This window comes from Pelobates fuscus, chromosome 13, assembly GCF_036172605.1.
Source record: "Pelobates fuscus isolate aPelFus1 chromosome 13, aPelFus1.pri, whole genome shotgun sequence".
Classification (NCBI taxonomy): Eukaryota; Metazoa; Chordata; class Amphibia; order Anura; family Pelobatidae; genus Pelobates; species Pelobates fuscus.
Window position 1 is genome coordinate 53,186,578 of NC_086329.1, and position 20,986 is coordinate 53,207,563.

At 40.8% G+C, this 20,986-nt stretch overlaps 1 protein-coding gene across 1 annotated transcript in view; it reads right to left on the reverse strand.

The window, feature by feature from the left end:
• Positions 1-218: 218 nt before the first annotated feature.
• CCDC85C (coiled-coil domain containing 85C) overlaps positions 219-20,986 on the reverse strand; it is an 89,991-nt gene continuing 69,223 nt past the window's right edge. The window contains exons 3-6 of the mRNA XM_063440194.1: positions 15,841-15,945; positions 5,334-5,429; positions 3,254-3,352; positions 219-644 (exon numbers count right to left, since the gene is read on the reverse strand). Of these exons, the coding sequence (XP_063296264.1) occupies positions 555-644; positions 3,254-3,352; positions 5,334-5,429; positions 15,841-15,945 (390 nt within the window). The 3' untranslated portion in view covers positions 219-554. The remainder of the gene's footprint in view (positions 645-3,253; positions 3,353-5,333; positions 5,430-15,840; positions 15,946-20,986) is intronic.

Genomic DNA, 20,986 nt, shown 5'->3' on the forward strand with positions numbered 1-20,986 from the left:
GAGTGCAGAAGGCTGCTGTCACCTGCGAGTCAAGCAAATAGTAACTGAGCCAACCACCTACGGAATTTCCTGGCACTTGATCAAGGGAGAAGATTACCGGGGCTGACTAAAAAGAGCTTCGGACCTCCAAAAAAAAAATATATATATATTTTTTTAATATGCAGCTTCTTCCCGGCAAAATGGGGGGAAAAAAATGCAAACCCCGTGCATTATTCTCTTTTTTTGAAACAATTTATGTCTTTTTGTCAAGACAAAGATTGTAATCCATAAACAATTGTTTGTACAATTTTAAAAAAATCTTAAGACTAGTTCACAGGCTAGTGTTTTCTTAATAATTCTTATCTACAGGATCTGTACAGTGAGTGAACTACATTACAAAATATTTAAGTCTCATATTCCAATGACTAAACATATATACAGTATATTGTGCCCATCTCCCGCTTACACATTGTTCGTGAGCTTGTGTATTTACATTGTTCACAGTTTGCCTTTTTTGTGGTGTACACCACCTGCCTTAAGTTTATTTCTTTAAAAATCAAGGAGGAAGGGAGATCCTACAAAGGCCCTTTGAATTGATTTCCTGAAAGATGCTGTCTGATGGATGGTTTGGAGTTCGCGGCGTCACCCAGCTTTCGCCACACCACCTGCCGGAGAACAAATATAGAAATTAATTTCCAGACACTGTGACCTTTATAGATTCCAAATGAAAGCCAACTGACTGATACGGAGGTGGAATCTCCATTACCAGACTGTGCAGGCTGCATGGAAGTGACCTGTGCCTGAGCAGTCCCAAATCTAAGCCCTACATTCCACTGGTTGTAACTGTGCAAAGTTCGAATGACCAAAGAAGAACACTTTCATATTAGGGGGTGTAGCTATTGCAGAACATTTTAGGGTAGTTCATAATCTACTTACACCGATTTATGCAACTGAAAATGTAATATGGAACAAGATAACACACACCCCAAGCCATAAGACTGGTTCTTTGTTGAACTCATTTGCATACGCCTACCCAAAATCCCTTGCAGTAGTGAGAGCACTGTTAAAGTGAGATTTCTGTGGGAAAATAAAGTATTATGGCTTGACTGTGTATTTGTTTAGCAATGAGATATATATACATACATACATACAAATAAGAAAGAGCCTCTTGCACTCCTACTTAAATAATGTAACCAGGTGCCAAGTCCCAATAATATATAAATCAAAAAAAGAATTACCGGCACTCTTGGAATAAATTCATCCAGTTTATTTGTAGGTAGAATAAGTCAACGTTTCAGCTCCCGGTCGGAGCTTTCATCAGGACACACAAGGCCTTGTGTGTCCGGATGAAAGCTCCGACCGGGAGCTGAAACGTTGACTTATTCTACCTACAAATAAACTGGATGAATTTATTCCAAGAGTGCCGGTAATTCTTTTTTTGAGATATATATATATATATATATATATATATATATATATATACACACACACACACACACACCCCACCCCCCATTAGTAGAGGTTTTGCACTCCAGCTTTCCTCTGTGTTTCTGCCTGGTGCTCAGCTGCACAAAAATACAGTTTCGATAGAAGAGCCAGCACTCAAGGACTTGTGCAAAAAATATAGTGGCTTTTAATCCAACTGGTGAATGTTTCAGTTCACAATTTAGAATTTTCTTTATGTCCTGAAGAAAGTTCAAATTATAAACTGAAACGTTGACCGATTGGATTAAAAGCCACTATTTTTTTTTTTTGCACAAGTCCTTGAGTGCTCGCTCTTCTATCGAAACTGTATATATATATTTATTTGTAGTCTGGAACAAAGGTAGAGAATGAAATTAGTTGGTTGTGTCGTGCCAAAACCAACGTTCGGGTAAGCCTGTATAAATAAAGAGGGCTCACCAAATAGATGGTTTGCTAAAGGGTGAGGTGGGTGGGGTGCAATAGAGCGAAGACAGCTCTAAAGTGACATATATATAACCACTTGAAATTGCTGTTTAGTGAATGAGTGAGTGCGCTGGATCTTGTATGAAATATAGATATACATACACAAACACATTTTATTTTACACCATCTGACCTCTAAACACATTTATTTTAGGGATACTCTGAGCGCTAACCCAGCTTTAGCTCCATGAAGCAGTTTTGATGTATAGATCATGCCACCGGAGTTTCACTGCTCAATCATCTCAATTATTGTTAAAAATAAATAAAATACAAAGAGGATCAGAAGCATTGAGGATGCACAGTACATGGATTGCAATCACGCCACTCCGCCAAGCAAATGCATCTCTATCATCCATTTTTCAAGGACACAAATCACTTCTTTATGTGGATAGGCAGCACATGATAACGTGATGCACCACAGCATATAGCATTCATATGCTGTTAAATGGAAATTCATTCCTTAATCATGGAGGTGGTCTAGAAGAACTTTTTTCTGTAAATGGGTTTTAACCCAGGAACAAATGTATTCTACATACGACAGGGCATCTCTTTTCATGTATTGCCCATTGGCAAGAAGAAGTGATGAGTCCAGGAAACATGTCGGATAGAGCAATCAAATTCCGGGGAAAACAGTTAAGAATTTATAGACTAAAAACTAAGTGGCAGTGAATTGAGAACCGAACTGCAAAATGTAAGCAGTAATTACTGATTGGGAAATAAAATCTCCAATTTCCCTATAATCACAGCGTGGCTATTTCAATCTACAATTTTTGAAATTTGTTTTCAATTCACTAAATTATTAGTGAAAACGTCCCTCTGATTCAGGGAGTTCACACCAGACGTTAAAGGGACACTCTGGACCCTTAAAGCACTTTAGCTTGCTGAAATGCTTTATGTGTGAATAGTCTGTCCTTTTTTCCCTTTCTCTTTTAGTAGAAATTGACACTTTTATAAATTAACTGGTTACACCCCCTGGTTTTAAGCAGACAACAGGTCCTGTTACTTCTTGGTTGTTTAGCTCAGTAAAGCTAAACTCAAGAGGCAGCAATTGTTTAGAGCACTTGAGAAGACTTCTCATTGTGCTGCGTTGGGAGTCTGTGATTGGACAACCACAGAAAGGATAGAAGGGGAGGGCTTGGTAAGGCTCCCGGCCAGGTAACTGCAGCTTATGCAAGCTTCTTTTTAGATATACCATCATGAAAAAAAATGTATAATTAAATGCATGCAAGTTTTCATTTGGGGCACATATCCTAACACAGGGACTTTTTTTTTGTATTTGGGCAATGGAGTGTCCCTTTAAACCATTTCCACACGGTATATACACTCACGTTACACATTTCTCGAACAATCGCCTTTTCTTTCTCACTGAGGTCTTCCTCATAGCTGTCTGGTATCGGCCTGTCCAAATTTTCATGGACTTCAAGAACCTGGGGAGAACAAAATAAAGGTGAATATATATCAATGTATTAAAATCCATTATAGCAAATGGAATTTTAAATGTCTGTTCATTTCACTACCCGGGGCATGCACTTTATGGTTTATTTACTAGTTAACAATTCATTTGAAACTGAATTGCTACTTTTTGGCCAAAATCCAGTAGCTGCACATTGGAATGATAAGTCAGTTTTTCCATCTTGATTTTCTTTTTGGCCTAGATTTTTCAACTTGCTCCAATTTCCCATCTAGTGATTTAAAGGACATCTGTCACCCTATAAATATGTTTTTATATATTAATCAAGCATTGAAAGGAAATAGATTTTTAAGGGGAGTACATGTATAAAAACAAATTGAGAAAAACTCATCCCTACCTTTAGTATATGACAGGATCCTTAAGCCATATACATGCACCTTTGGGCAGAGAGTGTTTGACAAGTCTATGGTCTTCCTTGTTTCTGTGCAGAGTGTGAAGCATAGAAGACCATAGAGACTACAGACACGCCTCACTTACCGACTGGGTTCCGTTCCGTTCCTAGACCCAATCGTAGAACGAATTGATCGATAAGTGAGGCGTTAAGGGATTCCCTGCTCTGCTGTGTTCTTCTATGTTCGGGTAAATGTCCACGAACATAGAAGAACGCAGCAGAGCAGGGAATCCCTCCAATTCCCACGACGGTTCACACTTACCAAGTAAGTGCGAGCCATCGTAAAGCAGCTAGGTCGCAAAACGAGGACCACCTGTAATTGATGGTTTTCAAAAACGATTAAAACTAATTTCAGTCTTTAAACTGCACTTCAAGTCAGTCACTAAACCATGAATTGCCAGAAAAGAACCAACAAATTTCACGCCAAAGTAGCCATGACAAAAACATAGGCGAGTCAGAAAATTATTCCAATCTGCCATTTCACCCTAATTGTTTACATTCCTAGGTCAATGCCTGACAATTCATGGCTTAGTCTACAACCCTATACATGTGCCTTTTCTTTGCTTCAATAATTAGTGAAAAAGTAATGAGCTGATAAAGATTGAAAGCTTCTCGCTTTCTTCTACATCAAAATTTAGAAGAGTTGCATAAAACATGGTCATGGCAAACTAGGCATCACAGGAGTTGTTTGTAGCAAAAAAATATTTATATGAAACCTTTAAAAAAAACAAAAAAAAAAAACACAATCGGAGAGCTACATCTTATTCAATTAATCAAAATGTCAAAGCCGAAATTTTAAAAGTTAAATACAAAATTAAATTAAAAACAAAACAAAACGGATCCTTATTATAAATAAATACATTTATTCTGGTGAGTATTATGTTACAATATAATCAGTCCATCAGTCAGTACAGCTTTTTGCAGTAAGCAGTGTTTTCAGAGAAAATGCAATGTTTACATTGTCCCCTAGGGACACCTCTAGTGGCCACTCCTCAAATGGCCACTAGAGGTGCTTCTAGGGTCAGTGCTGCACAGGAAGCAGAGTGTGCAGCACTGCCAATGTCTATACGCTTTGCATGGCGATGTGAACATTCCTCATAGAGATGCATTGATTCAATGCATCTCTATGAGAAGGTGCTGATTGGCCACGCCCCCCATCCTGCCTCGTTGTTGATTTCAGCCAATCCAATGCTTTTCTTCCTATGGGAAAATATTGGATTGGCTAAAAATCATAAATTTTGATGTCAGCAAGGAGGCGGATAATGGGTGTGGGCCAGCAATGGCGGTGGTTTTGACACTATAGGGCAGGGGCTGGCAACCTTCGGCACTGCAGATGTTTTGGACTACACCTCCCATGATGCTTTGCCACCATTATGGCTGCAAGAACATTGTGGGAGATTTAGTCCACAGCATCTGGAGTGCTGAAGGTTGCCTACCCCTGCTATAGGGTCTGGAATAAAGGTTTGTCGGTCAGACCCTATAGTGTTCCTTTTACAGATTTAAAATGTGTTATCTGAACCATGCTGATTGATATTTGTTCTCATACCTTCATTGCATGCACAACCGCTTCTGGTTTCTGTACCACTGGGACATATCCAGCTGGCCCTGCGGAAGACATCTCTGTCGTTATCCGAGCTGGGCCCTGTCACCACAAGAGTCATCGTATTAGAAAGACAATTACCATTTACAAGCAACAATTATCTCATCAAAAACATGACTTTGGCCTCCCAAAAACAAAAAGGTAATCCAGGCATGGATCCCTCGCTCACTGTGATGAGAGGGGTATCAGCTATACAAGGTTCAATGAATCGGGGCTTGCGGTATCTCTTATGCAAAGGGGAATTGCTAACATTTCGGATCTGGATTGTCATTGTACGTGGGGGATTAGTCTGATATGCGACCAGAGACATTGTGGTGGAATCTCGGTAAAAATAAATTTAGTAGGCAGAGATTACCACGTGGCATGTGTACGTGCATATGCTGACGTATCGATCAGTTGGTTGCACGTGGCAAGATACGATCAGTAGTGTACGGAGCATGTGCGAGAATACAGGATGTGGTATTCCCCTCCTCCATTGTGCTGGACAAGCCATGCGGTCAAACAGGAAGTTAATTCTTATTTGTATTGATTGGTCAAGAGAATGTGCGGGTGGAGCTTAATATGGGAGGAGTTATATGCCTATATAAGGAGCCTGCATTATTGTCCGGGGCTCAGAACTTGCTGTATTTTGGTGACATTAGTCCCTCTGAGTCTCGATCGGTGAACCGAATAAAGAATCTCTTCCTTCCTGAAGAAACCTGTGTCCATCTCTTTGTGCTTGGCTTCCGTCAGTTTCTCCGGTATCAACATACCTAGGTTACATGGTACCCAGGAGAGAAATGTATTTTGGTACACGTCTCCCCCCCAAATAGTAGAATTTACTTTTGTGTTTTACGCTGCACCCTCCAAACCAACTGTTTGGAAGTACATCCCAGCATCAGATCACAACACCTCCCAGAGCAGTCACATCCCTCCCAGCATTCCCACCAGCAATGTGCCAATTTAACACAGGGCGGCTCACCCTTCCACCGAACACATCATCTACTGTATGCAAGTGGCTAAGGTTTGCTTTGTAATGGCACAAGTGAGCTACGTGTATGAGACCTAAGCAGGGACCCACCGAAGGGCAAGTTTCCTGAGCAATCTATTTTCAGTGTTCTTGTAAGCTCTTGTTTTTGAAGGATTTCACTAAACATAGTAGTCCCTACTTTTGGTCCAAAGTCACAATTTAATGAATTATACCTTTTTTCCCCCCAGATTCTGCTCATACAAATGCATGGTTTATACGGTTACTTATGTTCTTGTATGTCTAATCAGTATATTTATACGAGATTTGCTTTGAAACATCAGAAACAGGAAACTTTTAGCATGACAAGACTACCATGATGCCCTGCAAACCTTGCCTACTGGAACAAAATGGTGGTCATTCTCCAGAATAGCTGGAGTGTTGTTTGTTTCCTACCCGCTTGCTAATGCATCATACTTTCAAAAAGAATCAGAGCAGATTTCATTTCCTATCACTAAGGGTCTGCTTAAAAACCTGGACTCTACAGAAATATTGACCCATGTGGGCCAAACTCCCCAATAAAGAAAATTCCCCAAGTTCAACCTATCAACTACATTTGAGTGAGCTCATGCTTTAGCAACCACTCAATAACTAAAGTCTCAGCTTTGTGAAAACCCTCCTATAGATTGCATAATAAAAAAAAAAGAAGAGATAAACATGTTTTTTTTTTTTTTTTTAAATGAAATAGAAAATTCTTTGTGCAATTGCAGTTGAATAATAAAATCTGCCACCACAGAAATAGAAGAATTGTCCATAGATTCTGATCAAGATAACCTCTTACTCAGAATACAATGTGGTTAACTCAAATACAGCAGAGATTGGTATTCTCCCTCTCCAGAACACGGAATACTCATGTTTCAGGACAAGTCAGACTTGTCTTTTCCCAGTGAATTACTGTAAGGACAAAAGCTACATTTTCATCATTCCGACCAATCAGGAAATAATATCTGTTAGAAGAGGCATCAAGTAATTATCGAGGTAATTGGAATCCAGCACTGTCACTTGTCATGACTGTTCCATTGCAGTTTGATTTTTATCTGTGATGTCTTAAAGACAGAAGTGAAATTCTATACAAAGTAATGTAACTGGTCCCAGTGTGACAGAAGGAAATTAAATGGTTAAAGGAGAACTAAAGCAATCCAGACCATTTTGTCTTAATGAAACATTAGATTGACCATTGCAGAGAGATCCAGTTGACTTTGTGGGAGGAGCTGCGGGTGTCTCTGTGATTGGCCTTTAAATTATTATTATTCATTTTTTTAAGTAAAAAACCCTTTTTTTTTTTTAAATCTCAAGTTTTTACAGTAAAATGGGGGTGACCTAAAACTCATCGGGCAACAAGACACTATAGTACTAGGAATATAGGTTTGTCCCTAGTGTCCATCGTGCGCCAGTTCATAGGGTATCATCAGGGGTATAGTTAGGTCCTAAAAATATCTGGAACTTGAGCCAAACTCAAAATATGATGCATCTCTGTCCTCAAGCCCTTATGAACATGTATGTGCAGGCACAAGTCACATATGCTTTCACTGTCATACAGCCACGGTGAGAGACATACAGGCAAGTAAAGGAATGACTCACATACAAATTAAGGAGTGGGGACACAGTGTTTGGGATCCATCCTACTAGAAAAAGGTATACACTCACAGTCCTCTATTCACCAACATAACATTGCTGCACCAGAACTGGATTAACAATTGGGACAGTGATTACCACAGTGCTTTTAAACACTATAGAGTCCCATGATTTGACCCAGGTACTCAGCCTGCTACTTTAGGGCAACCAGTCTGCACCTAATTACAAACCTATTATTACCGTTTAGCCCTGGAACTCCTCAGCCTTGAAGGGACCAAGGCAAAGCACTAATATATGCACAAAGTTAGATGGGAAGCCAATGCAGGGACTGAGAGGGGTGAAGCGTGGGAGGTGCGGGAGGATAGGAAGATGAGCCTCACTGCCGTATTCATTAAAGACTGTAATGGGGCAAGTTGGGAGCACTGAGTAGTAGATTGCAGTAGTCGAGGCGAGAAAGGACAGTGGAATGGACCAGCACCTTAGCCACGTCTGGAGTTTAGTAAGGGTGTATGCGCACAGTGTTTTTGAGATGGAAGCGGCAGGATTTGGCGATCAACGGGATATGAGGAGTAGGATATGAGGAGTAAAGGAGAGGTTGGAATCAAAGAGAACATCTAGGCAGCAAGCCTGTGTGGTGGTGCTGATGGTAGCACCATTAACGTGGAGGGAGACAGAAACGGGAGTAGCAACACTTGAGGAAAGACCAGAAGTTCTGTTTTTGACAGGTTGAGTTAAGGAAGTGAGCAGCCAACCAGTTAGAAATAGCAGAGAAGCAGTCAGAAACACTAGTCAAGAGGGGTGGGGATATTTGATATTGGCAGTCAAAAGAGCCGATGAGTTTTCCGAAGAAGGTAATATAGATCGAGAACAGTAGAGGACCGAGGACTGAACCTTGGGGAACACCAACAGAGCGGGGTTGGTGAGAAGAGGCAGAGCCAGAGAACAAAACACTAAAAGAGCGCTGGGAGTGGTAAAAGGGGCACCAGGAGAGAGCAATACCTCGTAGACCGAGATTACGAAGGATAAGAAAAAGCTGTTGATTATCAACAGTTTCAAAAGCAGCAGAAAGGTAAAGGAGACGAGATTTTGCAGTGAGTAGTGTTACAGTATTACAGAATGAGTGATTCCATTTAAAGATATACTTTAAAAGATGGTCTATTGCCTTTTTCTATATACATGGAAGCAAGATGATTTGTAGATGTAATCACGTACTTCTATTTAGAAATTCTGTTGTTTCAACTCCACATAGTCAGGGTATTTATTTAAGATCTGTTCAGAAATGCACAAAGAGACAAAAAAAAAAAAACGGATCTTTCAACGCAACGCAAAGCAGAGGGAGGGAAGGGGAATACTTATGAGAGGCTTTGTAGTTACCATTATTGAGGATTATGAGTAAACGAAGACTGAGAAATAGCCAAAAATTAGATGTGATGATCTCCCTCTGTGAAAATCCACTTGTTCCCCTCTGGAGCAAATATTTGTTGTCATGTAGTTGGCATTAACCCTTTGGAAGACAATGTTGAACTACGCAAAAAGAAATGCATTGAAAAAACATTTATTGACAGTCAGCAAGGGATTAAGGAGAGGGGAGCATGCAGAGTCTTTTCAGACCTTGGGAGTCTCCCACTGGGCAGGTTTAGCTTGAGAATCGCAATGGTTGGGATTTATACAGTTTTAAAGGTCTGTGTGGAGCACTCAAATTGGTCAGTCTGAGGCCTTAAATATGGCCCCAGCTGACAGAGGGGAGCCCAGGTATCAATTCTGCTGTGATCAGGAATTTAACTCTGTACTTACTTAAATAGTAGCATGTTCCAAGGGAATAATGTTAAAATTGCAAAGAACCGGGGGGCGGGGCCTGACAGCCAAGATGGTCGGCCGCACAATCTGCAAGCTCCTGCCATAACGGGCACAATCACAACGATACCAACGAAATTGCCAACGATGGTGGCACAAGGTGACCGGGGAACGACTCACGATGCCAAGAGCCACAAAACAGTACCTCTCCGGAGCCGATACGCGGCAGGAAACCCAATGCCGACCATGCGGCCTACACCAGAACGGAGCCTGCGGTCCGGGGGAGGCGGCCGATCCCCCGCCGTGAGCCGCGCTTCCCAGCATGAACACAACACAGCCCTGCTTCCCCCCCCTCTGGACCGGCGGGGGACATCCCGGTCCAAGCTGGAGACGAAAGCCTCAGCAGCAAAACTAGACCAATCGAAAAAAACGACCAAACTGGATTGCGAAGGCCAAACCAAGATGGCGACTCTAACACAGCCCAAGAAAAAGCGCACACTTACCAAGCCTCCCGCGCACATATGGGAGTTCTGCGAACGATTACGTGCCAGCCTCTGGAAGCGGCTAAACGCCCGGAGACAAGCCTTCAAGCTGGCGCTGAAAGAGGCGACGGCCTGGATCCGCCCGGCAACACGGCGGCACTTGGACGGGAAACCCCCTCGTGGCTCCAGAGCGGCCCCCCGAGGGGAGCAAAGCAGAAGACCGCCGCGGCAGAGAGCGGCGCCGGGCTTGCTGAGCACCAACACTCGCGCCCCCATGCTTCAGAGCGGGAACCGCCAACGTGCAAGACCTGCCTCCCTGTCGACTGCCCAGGCTGACCGGGTGGCAGAGAGGATGGTTGCCGGCAGACACAACAAACAGAGGGCCCACCCACAACCTACAGGAGGGAGCCCGAGCGGACTGTCCACAGACCTCTGCAACTTGCGGCCCAACCGACTCTCACCCTGGCGGGAAAATTCTAGACATGGCACACAAGGAAGATGGAACCCCAGTCAGGGAATCGGATGACTGATTACTTACGGGAGCTGGTTGATAGCCGTAACTTGTCTCTAGACAGGGTCCCTAACCGAGGCTACACACAACCCAGCGATGCAAACTCAAACAGCAAGTTTAAGAAGTTCAAAATTTATGTTATTTGTTTCACTTAAGAAAGAGTCTTTCCAACCCCACGCAAAATGCATAAGAACTCATGTATTATCAAAATGCAAAGCACCTGACTAATATGCAGACATATTGGTTTACCCTGTGATTCCTGGTTTGTCTCTTATGCTCACAGACACCCTATAGTTAACCCATGAGTAACTAAGCATTTAAAATTGTGCAGATCGCTTGCAACATATGGCTAACAATGGAAAAATTATCTCAAGCAAAATTGTTTTAGACAGCATGTACAACCTGATTGTTGTTCCTATCTATGCTTACTCTTGAATTCCTTTTTAAAAAAAAAAAAAAAAGAGTGTAACGTATCTTGAAACTGACACCAGAAATGTCACCAATTGTCGACTACTGTAACAATGTTATAACACTATAGGCCAAACATATAGAATCTTTATTACTGCTTGTAGCAATATAAGTCAGAGCATGGCCTGTCTAATACCATCCTACAGCCAGTCCTGATAACGCCCTAGGCCACATGTTTCACTCTCCACTCTTGCGTATAGTGCACAGCGCAACTGGTATCCAGCTCTGCTCCACTCGAGCTACCGAGGGCACTAATATATTAATCAGCAGTGCATACAACATACCATATGTGTTAAACTTCACCATACTGTTTATACATACAAGCTGTTTTAACCCTTCACATGTCCCCTAGCCTAAAAATACACATAGCAAGGCAGACATTGACATGCGACTACCGCCCAACATGGCGTAACTTACACCCAAACCCGATGTATTTTAAGCGATCTTCTGCTTGCTCAACTCTTAACGTGTTTCCTCATTAGAATGATTCAAGCTTGTACGTAAATTGGAATGTATGTCTAGACTGGAGCCACGCTAGCTTCAAATCATCTACTATTGCCATGTAAACGTTTAACTAATAATCTGCTAGATAACACAAACTACTGTGGCAACCCTAACCTGCTAAAACTACAACGAGAATCCTTAAATACAAAAATGTGCTTGTTTTCCACATGTACCCCTATGTTCATATGACGATACGTTGGAGGAATGCCTTTGGGGTACCTCTTAACTGCTTGTTATTACCTCACGCACTACAAAAATAAAGAATTTAAAAAAAAAAAAAAAAAAAAAACATTTATTCTTGCATTGACCCAGTTAAAAAGCGGAGTGTTGGAGATATTACGACCTTTTCTGCACAGCAACGCATTTTATTTTCCTGTAGGACTTTACATTTTCAAATATAAAGAAAAAAAACATTAGAACTAGAAACCTGTGTGGATTGATCTGTATGCTTTAAGTATGTTTAAGCTTTCTTTCTTCATTGCATTCAAAAAGTTCACCAGTTGAGTTTGTCTTTTTAAAAGCATCAGAATCTATCTAGACAATGAACATTCTCAAACTCCCTAGGCAGGAATTGAAGTAAAATATAACAGTAAGTATCAAGCACGCACAAATATCGCTTGCCCCCAAACCACTACTTCAAATTTATTACATAAGATTTGAAGTAAACAAAAACCGCACCAAATTTCCTTTGAAAACTCTGTATAATAGATTAATTTTACTAACATGTAATTTCATTATAAATAAAAACACCGCTGATAAAAATCACACTGTATGATTATTCGAAGTGGAAATATACTGAAATGCGAACAATGGTATATACAATTTTCAGTTTCTTATATCAATAGAAGTGGATTTCAGAAACAGCAGAATCAGTCGATCAAGCAGGAAATGTAACAATGATTGGGTTGAGTCAATAGCTTTTCACGAATTTAAGAAAATGCTTGGGGCAGAGGGAAGAAAGGAAACAAGCTTTGATGTCTTAAGTCAGGAAAGTAACGAAAGAACAGGTGACTTCAAACTGTGCTTCACTATGCCGAGATTCCACAATACGTCCAATTAAAAAAATAAAAAACATTTGTTGTAGATTACGATATGTTTGAGAAAAGCAACGGGAGACAATTTAAATTTATACTACAGAGACATGGATTTTAAAAACAGGGTCGTCTTGTTGTCTAACGCAGCTTTAGATCGAGTCCAGGAAAACATCCTGCCTATTGAACTCAGCGAGGATTTTATAAAGGAAAATTTGAGTAGGCAACAGACACTAAATTAATAAATGTTTTATGACGTTTTGGGATTAGAACCATCCTATCAAGATAGGCAAAAAATGATGGAAGCTTTGCTCCTGCCCCATCTATCGTTTCTAAAAGGTTTTCAGTCAGGTGTGTACATTGACATTAGGTATATCTTTAGATTGTAAGCTCGTTAGTACTCTCACTACTTCTGAGTAAGTTAAACTTGTGTGTTCAACTAATTTGTATGTCTAGTGTACGCATTGTACAGAACAGCAGAAAGTGGAGGGGCTTTTCTAAATAATAATGATGGAAATAAAATTGATGGCACACAAATTTCACTTTGAAGAATACTTTAACACAGATTTTTACACAAATTATGACTTAGAGATAATCCTTACTGTACATAAAGTTCAAGAATGCATCTGAAAGGAACAAAGTATTTATCTATTTTTTTATATTTTTTTTCGTTTTTCATTTTATTCACATGTTGATGAGAAAGACCAAAAAGGGTTACAAATAGTGCTCCCATTGAACGCTAAGGAAAGACTAATTGGCTGTGATCTGCTCGATTTCTTATGTGAAATTGATATCACTGCATATGAACTTGCAGACAAAACATACTCATTAAGAGGTATCTTTATCTACAGTGATCAGCCAAAATATTAAAACCACATGCCTAATACTGCCTAATATTTTGTACGCCCCCCGTGCTGCCAAAACAGCTTTGATGTGTTGAATTATGGATATCAGCGGGGCCTATATGGATCCAATTTTTAGCAGCACGCTAAACAGATGCTTAATTGGATTGAGATCTGGGAAAGTTGGAAGCCAAGGCAATACCCTGAACACCGTCATGTTCCTCAAGCCATGCCTGAACAATTTTTGCAGTGTGGCAGGGTGCATTATCCTAGAGAACACTGCCATCAGGGAACACCAATGTCACAAAGGGGTGTACGTGGTCTGCAACAATCTCTAGGTAAGTGGTACATGCCAAATCAACATCCACATGAATGCTAGAACACAAGGTTTCCCAGAACGGGATTTGTCAGACCAGGCAACCGTTCCTCCATGGTCCAGTTCTGATGCTCACATTCCCACTGAAGGCCTTTTTGGCGGACATGTACACATTGACCGGTCTGCGACTCTTCAGCCCCATAGTCAGCAAACTGCAACGCACTGTGTGTTCTGGCACTTTTCGATCACTCTATCTAGCATTACATTTTTCAGCAATTTGAGCTACAGTAGATTTGTTGTGTGATCAGACAGGCAAGCCTTCGCTCCCAAACATGCATCAGTGATCCTTGGTCGCTCATAACCCTGACACCAGTTTACTGGTTGTCCTTCCTTGCACCACTTTTGGTAGGTACTAACCACTGCATACCAGGAACACCCCATAAAACAGGTCATTTTGGAGATGCTCTTACCCAGCTGTCTATCCATCACTATTTGGAGCTTGTCAAAGTCACTCAGATCTTTTTGCGTGCCCATTTTTCCTAGTTCCAACAAATGGAATTTTAGAACTGACTGTTCACTTGCTGTGTAATATATCCCACCCCATGACAGGTGTCATTGTAACAATGTAATCAATATGGTCACCTGTCAGCGTCATTCTCTCTCCAACACGAGTTGCCAAATTGAAAACTAAAAGTTCCACAAAGCTTTTCCAGCCTTTGGGAAACTATAGTGCCAGGAAAACCGCGCTGGTTCATTCTCCCACCAATGTCAGCCGGCGGGGAGACTAAACGCACATGCACGGCATTATATAATGCTTTCTTATGGGGGATTTGTGTGATGCTGGATGTCCCCATGCATAGTGTAAGGACAGTGTCAGTTAGGCGGCGACCCTAATGTCCCTCTAGCGGCTCTCTGGTAGACAGCCACTAGAGGTGGCATTAACCCTGCAAAGGTAATTAATGCAGTTTTTAATAAACTACAATAATTATCTTTAAAGGGTTAAGGGACCTGGGACACTGCACCATGAGCTGAAGTGGTCTGGTTGCCTATAGTGTCCCTTTAAACCTGGCAGAGTATCAAGAAACTTAGTAGTTTTACAACAGTTGTTTTCTGATCTTCCTTTATGTCAATATTACTCTGGCCTCATCACAAAAGCACACAATGACCCAAGTTCCAGTGCAGTAACCTGCTGGAGATCATGCATGACATTTCAAGAGGCGAAGCATTAGGCAATCATTTCATTCCTTCTCAGAAATGTAATTTTACCAGGGATAGGGGTCATGGCCCCCACACTTCTCAATCAGCTATCCTGACAAATGGTTTATTTACTAAACTGGGAAATAGAGAATTCTTAAGGGAAATACAAAAACGCTGCAGTCACTATAAGAACTACAGCTTCCAGCTCTCTGTGAGAAGTAGTGGAGACAGAGATGGGCGCCAGGTGAACCCCAAGTAAGAAATCAAACAGTTCTAAAGGGTTTGACTCTTTGCAATGGAGGACACTTCTGGCACCATAACGTTTACAATGCATTGAAGTGGTTATGGTGTATGGAGTGTTGTTTTAACCCAGAATAGACCAACAAATTTAAATCCAGTCAATTATTTGCACTGCCTAGTATAGTGAATAAGCCCCTAAGTGTTAACAGTTCGCTCTTTCATAGGAACGTTCTCCTGCACATGAGAGCGGAGTGACTTACGGGAAAATTCAGCAGCAAATAATGTGAACTTTGGGGTTCAGGTGGTAAATATTCATGGGTCCTTTTATTATGAGCTAACAATACTTCCTTGCCATTGTAACTGTTCATAAATATTCATCTTGCCTCAACAGAGAATGAAGGCCTGTCTCAGAGCCCTACTCGTAAGTCTGTAGCATTCGGCACAGTCTTGTTTTGGGTAATTGAGATTCGCAGGGAGCTTTGCTTACGTTTTGTAGGGGATCCTGATACTGTGATATCGATGACAGCTGGGATTCAGAGTGGTAAGGGGATAAACCTTTTCTTAAAGTCCTTAACTCCCCGTGGCTTGAGTGCTGAAATAGAACACACAAATAAAGAGTCTGTGTAAGTGAGATACAAAGACATGGGGGCTTCCATGAAAACACATACTGATCTTTCTCCGCTCCCTTCTCTCACCATGTAAAAACATGTCCGTTCACATTAACTAGATAAAAAACTGATGGAGAAGCACCTTTTCAGACACCAGGGGAATACAAAATAATAAATAAGAATACTCATCTGATCCTTTAACCCCTTAACCCCTTAAGGACCAAACTTCTGGAATAAAAGGGAATCATGACATGTCACACATGTCATGTGTCCTTAAGGGGTTAAAGACACAGGGGACCAGAAGTTTGGTCCTTAAGGGGTTAAGAGAAACGGTCATGTTTGAGATTACAATAACTCTGAATACAATGTACATGTTACCCTTTTTATACATGGCTATTTTTTGGTTTTAATTTTTATATAAAAACAGATGTACATGACAACTACCCTTTTGAAAAGGCATAGACGGGGCATTTCATGCAAATTAACTTAATTTTCCCTTCATTCTCTAGTTCAAAGCACAACACATTACCTTAAAGAAGGCACACAGCAAGAATTACAGTGTAAACTTTAAGCATTTGAAATTAATTTTTCATGTAGATTTGTTGTAGAGATAACCAGGTCATGAGAGATGATCATGATTTATTATTTCATGAAAAAAAAAAAAACATAACTGTGACAGAACTATGGTTTTGTTGCTGGTCGGGCATCATCTCAGACCTATGTTGTCTCTTGTTTTGCCTCATGTACAATGCATAATATTAACCCCTTAAGGACACATGATGGAAATATTACGTCATGATTCCCTTTTATTCCAGAAGTTGTGTCCTTAAGGGGTTAAAGGTACAGCAGACTCTACAGGATTACATTGTGCCACAGTAAATGAGTCAGGGACAATGGTTGATGGTTTACCCCCTGCAGTGCAGGCACATGCCCTGTACACAATTAGGGAAATAGAGTGGCGTCTGTTAAGTGGATTCATTGTTTTCCCCCCCCTTCTCATATTACCTGTACCTAGTTTATTTTATTAATGAGCATTTGAATTTTTTTTTATAACGTTACCTGTTGTTCCTGAATTAAATTACCCGTTTTAAGGTAGGCTCTCTATTGGTTGAGATTTACCTTGTTATAATTTATTTAGTTTTTCCCTGGGCCTCTCATGTCCCTGATTGGTCACGGATTGTTGTTTAGATGTTATTTGGAGAAGTGTCATATATTCTGTCTATGAAGCGGAATAAAGTGTGTTCGTGATTTACCAAGAAGGAGCTTGTGTGTCTCATGAAGCATCCAGGTTTATTGTGGTTTGTCGTCCACTATAGAGTAGTTACTCATAGAGAATTGCCAGTGGACTAGGTAGATAGAATATCCTATGTGAACCGGAGCGCTCCGTGCAGTATATCCTGCGTTGCCGGTGGTTCCATAGTACCGGGTCTTATTGCTTAGTTTAGCAGTTAGCTGTGCAGGAAGAGCTCTTAAACATTTGTGAAACTCGAGATTCATTTTTTGTGTCATTGTTATCTATAAAGTGCCAATAAATTCTTTACAATGGGATTTCACATGACATTACAATGTATTTCTTATCTCGCAAAAACAATATAGACAGACAGACATGATAAATTGGAACACAGAGTTTAATGCATATCTACAAGCAGGTGATGACTATAAAGCAGGCTCCCAGCAGAGGGCACTCTACTCCATAATCCATCTATTCCTGTTAAATACCAATAGAACCCAAAAGATGTACAAGAAGGAAGTCTTGAGTCACAGAGCAGTGGACTTGAATTTAATTTGGACATCATTATATTTCCACTTGAACAGTTATAAACTGTATAAACTTTTTGTCCAACAAAACAGGCAGATCTTCAGAACAAGTTGTGATAAATGCACAAATGCTATCCTGGTGGGAGGAGAGAGGAACAGTAATTGAAATCAGGGGCAAAATACATATATGTAAAGGGAGCTCGGATAAGAATCTGTCCATACGCTGAGCACTGTGCTGCTCATGAATGGGCTAAACCGCTTGCGTTTGACTCCGAGTACATAGTTGATTTAACATTTACTTGCACTGCAGTTTAGAATAGTCCTCCTGACATCAAGTGACAGAATCAATCCACTTGGTCAGGTTATTGAGAGGATTGTGTGAAAAACATCATGCAAAAAAATTGTGTAATTTAACACGTCTGTAAATATGACTGGTGCTTTAGAGATTAAGCCTTTTTTTCCCCCTTCTATTTTTTCCTTCCCCATCAGGGAAATATAGACGAGTTCTTTGAGGTTATGTATCGTAGACTGACGTTTTTGAGAAAGATTGATGAGCAGTGGCCGCCAAGGAGGCCAGAGATTAAGCAAAGTATTTACGCTGTCCAGAATAATCAGGGTTCCCCATGGCATACAAAAGTACAACCTTCACGAACGAGAAGTAAAACAATTAAATGGACACTATAGTCATCAGAACAAATAGAGCTCAATGTGGCTGCTCTGGAGAGTATAGCCTGTCATTGCAGAGTCAGCAGTGTAAACACTGCTTTTTCATAGAAAAAACATGGTTTATAATGCTGCATAAGTCTAAGTGGCTGTCACTCAGACAGTCACTAGAGGAAATACCTGGATGAAGTACAGACATTCTATGCATCTCTGAGAAGGGATGCTATCTGGCACAACGTGGTGATAGCCTCCGAGTGCTTCCATATGGGAGCCACTGGATTGGAGCAAAACATCAAGATTGAGGATCTCAGCCAAGGAGGAGATAGCGGCAGCACGGGGACCAGCGCAGTTTAAAGTGGAGTAAATCTTTCTCTCTCTCTTTTTAAAAAAAAAAAAAGGCAGCAGAACACTATAATATTAGGAATAGATATTTGTACTCCAAACGCTGTAGCGTTCCTTTGAAGAATTACAAAGCATGAACTGAAAATTTATACAAAAATATATATATATTTTTTAGAGTGAATAGCAGCTTTTGCCAAGCACACAACTCAGACTAGCTGAGAATATGAAATTTGAAAACAATCCGGTGTGCATTAAATTGCACGCTGTGCCGTTCCACGCACACCATTAGATCTAAACTGTGCCCAGCTGGCTTAAAGACCAAGAGACAGAAGGCATCATCGTGGGGCATGTGCTTCCTACGCTAATCTCCTGTATCGCCGGCACAACGGAACTGCTGTCTTATGCCTGTAGCATCTGTCATCTTGAAAATCTTCCGAGAGTGGACTCCACTGCTAGACATATTCTGTGAGATAGGACTAGAGTGACTGCTGGACTTAGACAGCCAGCAGCCACCGACATCCTGGTGATACTTTTTTACGTTTTAAAGGAATACGGACAGGTTTATTCACTAAAGTGAGATTACAAAGTGAATTAAAAACGAATTTTAAATTTAAGGTAAAAATATCAGAAATAAATCTACGCTATGCTGTCAGTTCGGCTACTCTTAAATTTTAAAATCACTTTGAATTCTCTCTTTAGTAAATAACCCACTCTCTCGCTTCAAATAAATATATTTATTGTTAATATTGATTTTTAAGTTTGATGCATTACTTATTAAATGTTAGATTTAAAAAGAGTTTACCTGTAATCTAGCACTTACAAAATCTTCTCGCTGAAGCCTAATCTGATCAAGGTGAGATGCTTCATGATCTCTGGTCCAATTAGATGCTTCTCACAGAGAAGCACTGAAGACCTGAGGTGCCTGCACAGCACATTCAGATTCTGGAGATAAACTGGCACTGATGCAGTTAACATAGATGCAAAGCCTATTAAGGTAGCTGAGATTGCGAAGATTAACAGATTCTGGCATTTCTCATCCCAGCTGGAATTAACCCATTGGATACTTGTTTCAGCAGGTACATCTACATGATCTTCATGTAAATTCAAACAAAACGTTCATGAGCCTAGCGCATTGACTACATTAAGAATTAGTGATTTTCTATGACTCCTTGTGTGCCACTTGTGAGTTAATGTGCACATCATGTGTATACAAAGACAGTGGCATGCAAAAACAGCATCTGTACGCAAACATGGCAATACATGAAAATGGCACCGACAAACAAACAAACAAAAAAAACCACACCATGTATGTAAAAAGTGAAAACATTGCATGTATTTATAAAGAAGGCAGCATGTGAAAAATACACGTAGATAAAAACATGACCACAAGTGAAAACCTTATCCATGCACAGAGATAGCAATTTAAGTGACATTTATTTAGAAATGTACTCAATTTTTCAATGTATATAGGGAAAAAAGCAGGTCAGCTAAGAGGTTAGTATGGGAAATGAAATGTCAGACACGTGATGATATAGATAGCCTGGAATATTCCCTGGCCATGAGGTTGCTCTAGTTATGGAGCAGACCTATTCTTTTTTTAATATTATTTTGAGATAATTGTCATTTTAATTCTAGGTGGCTAGAAACAAAAAACAGCCAACCAATCAAAATACCGAATATTATATGGTTCAGTTATGTGTGTTGGTGAAGGGAGAGGGTTTCGTATTTTTCTTCTCTTTCCCTGAAACTCTAATTATCTGTTTTGTCTAAAATACAGGGGATTATTGCAGCACAAAAATGCAGAACTAGTAGGTCACACAATTTTAAAAACGTATCTGCACTTGTCCCGGCTGCATGCACTTCCATATCAAGTCTATGGCAGCATAGGAGGCCACCTAGGGCCCAGGCTCAAACAGGGATTCAATGGGCTCCTCTGTGCATACAACTCCAGCTCTGGTTGTGAAGGGCCCTCCTTGAGCCAACAGGAAGATCAAAAGATCTCCGTGCTCATCCTTGTGTCCCCTCAAGAGCTTGCAGCAACCAAGAACTCCGAATTATTAACAGAGCACCAGGGGCCCAGCTCCCCTTTCAGTAAGGAAAGGCAGGTAAGAGGATATCAAAACATACACACTCAGACACTACAAACACACTGCATGCAGTCAGCTCACACAGGCACAATGAGCCTTCCCACCTACAGCTCTCAGCCACTATGCACAAACCCAACACTCACAGAAACAGAGCCCAGGGCTCTAGGTGGGGTCC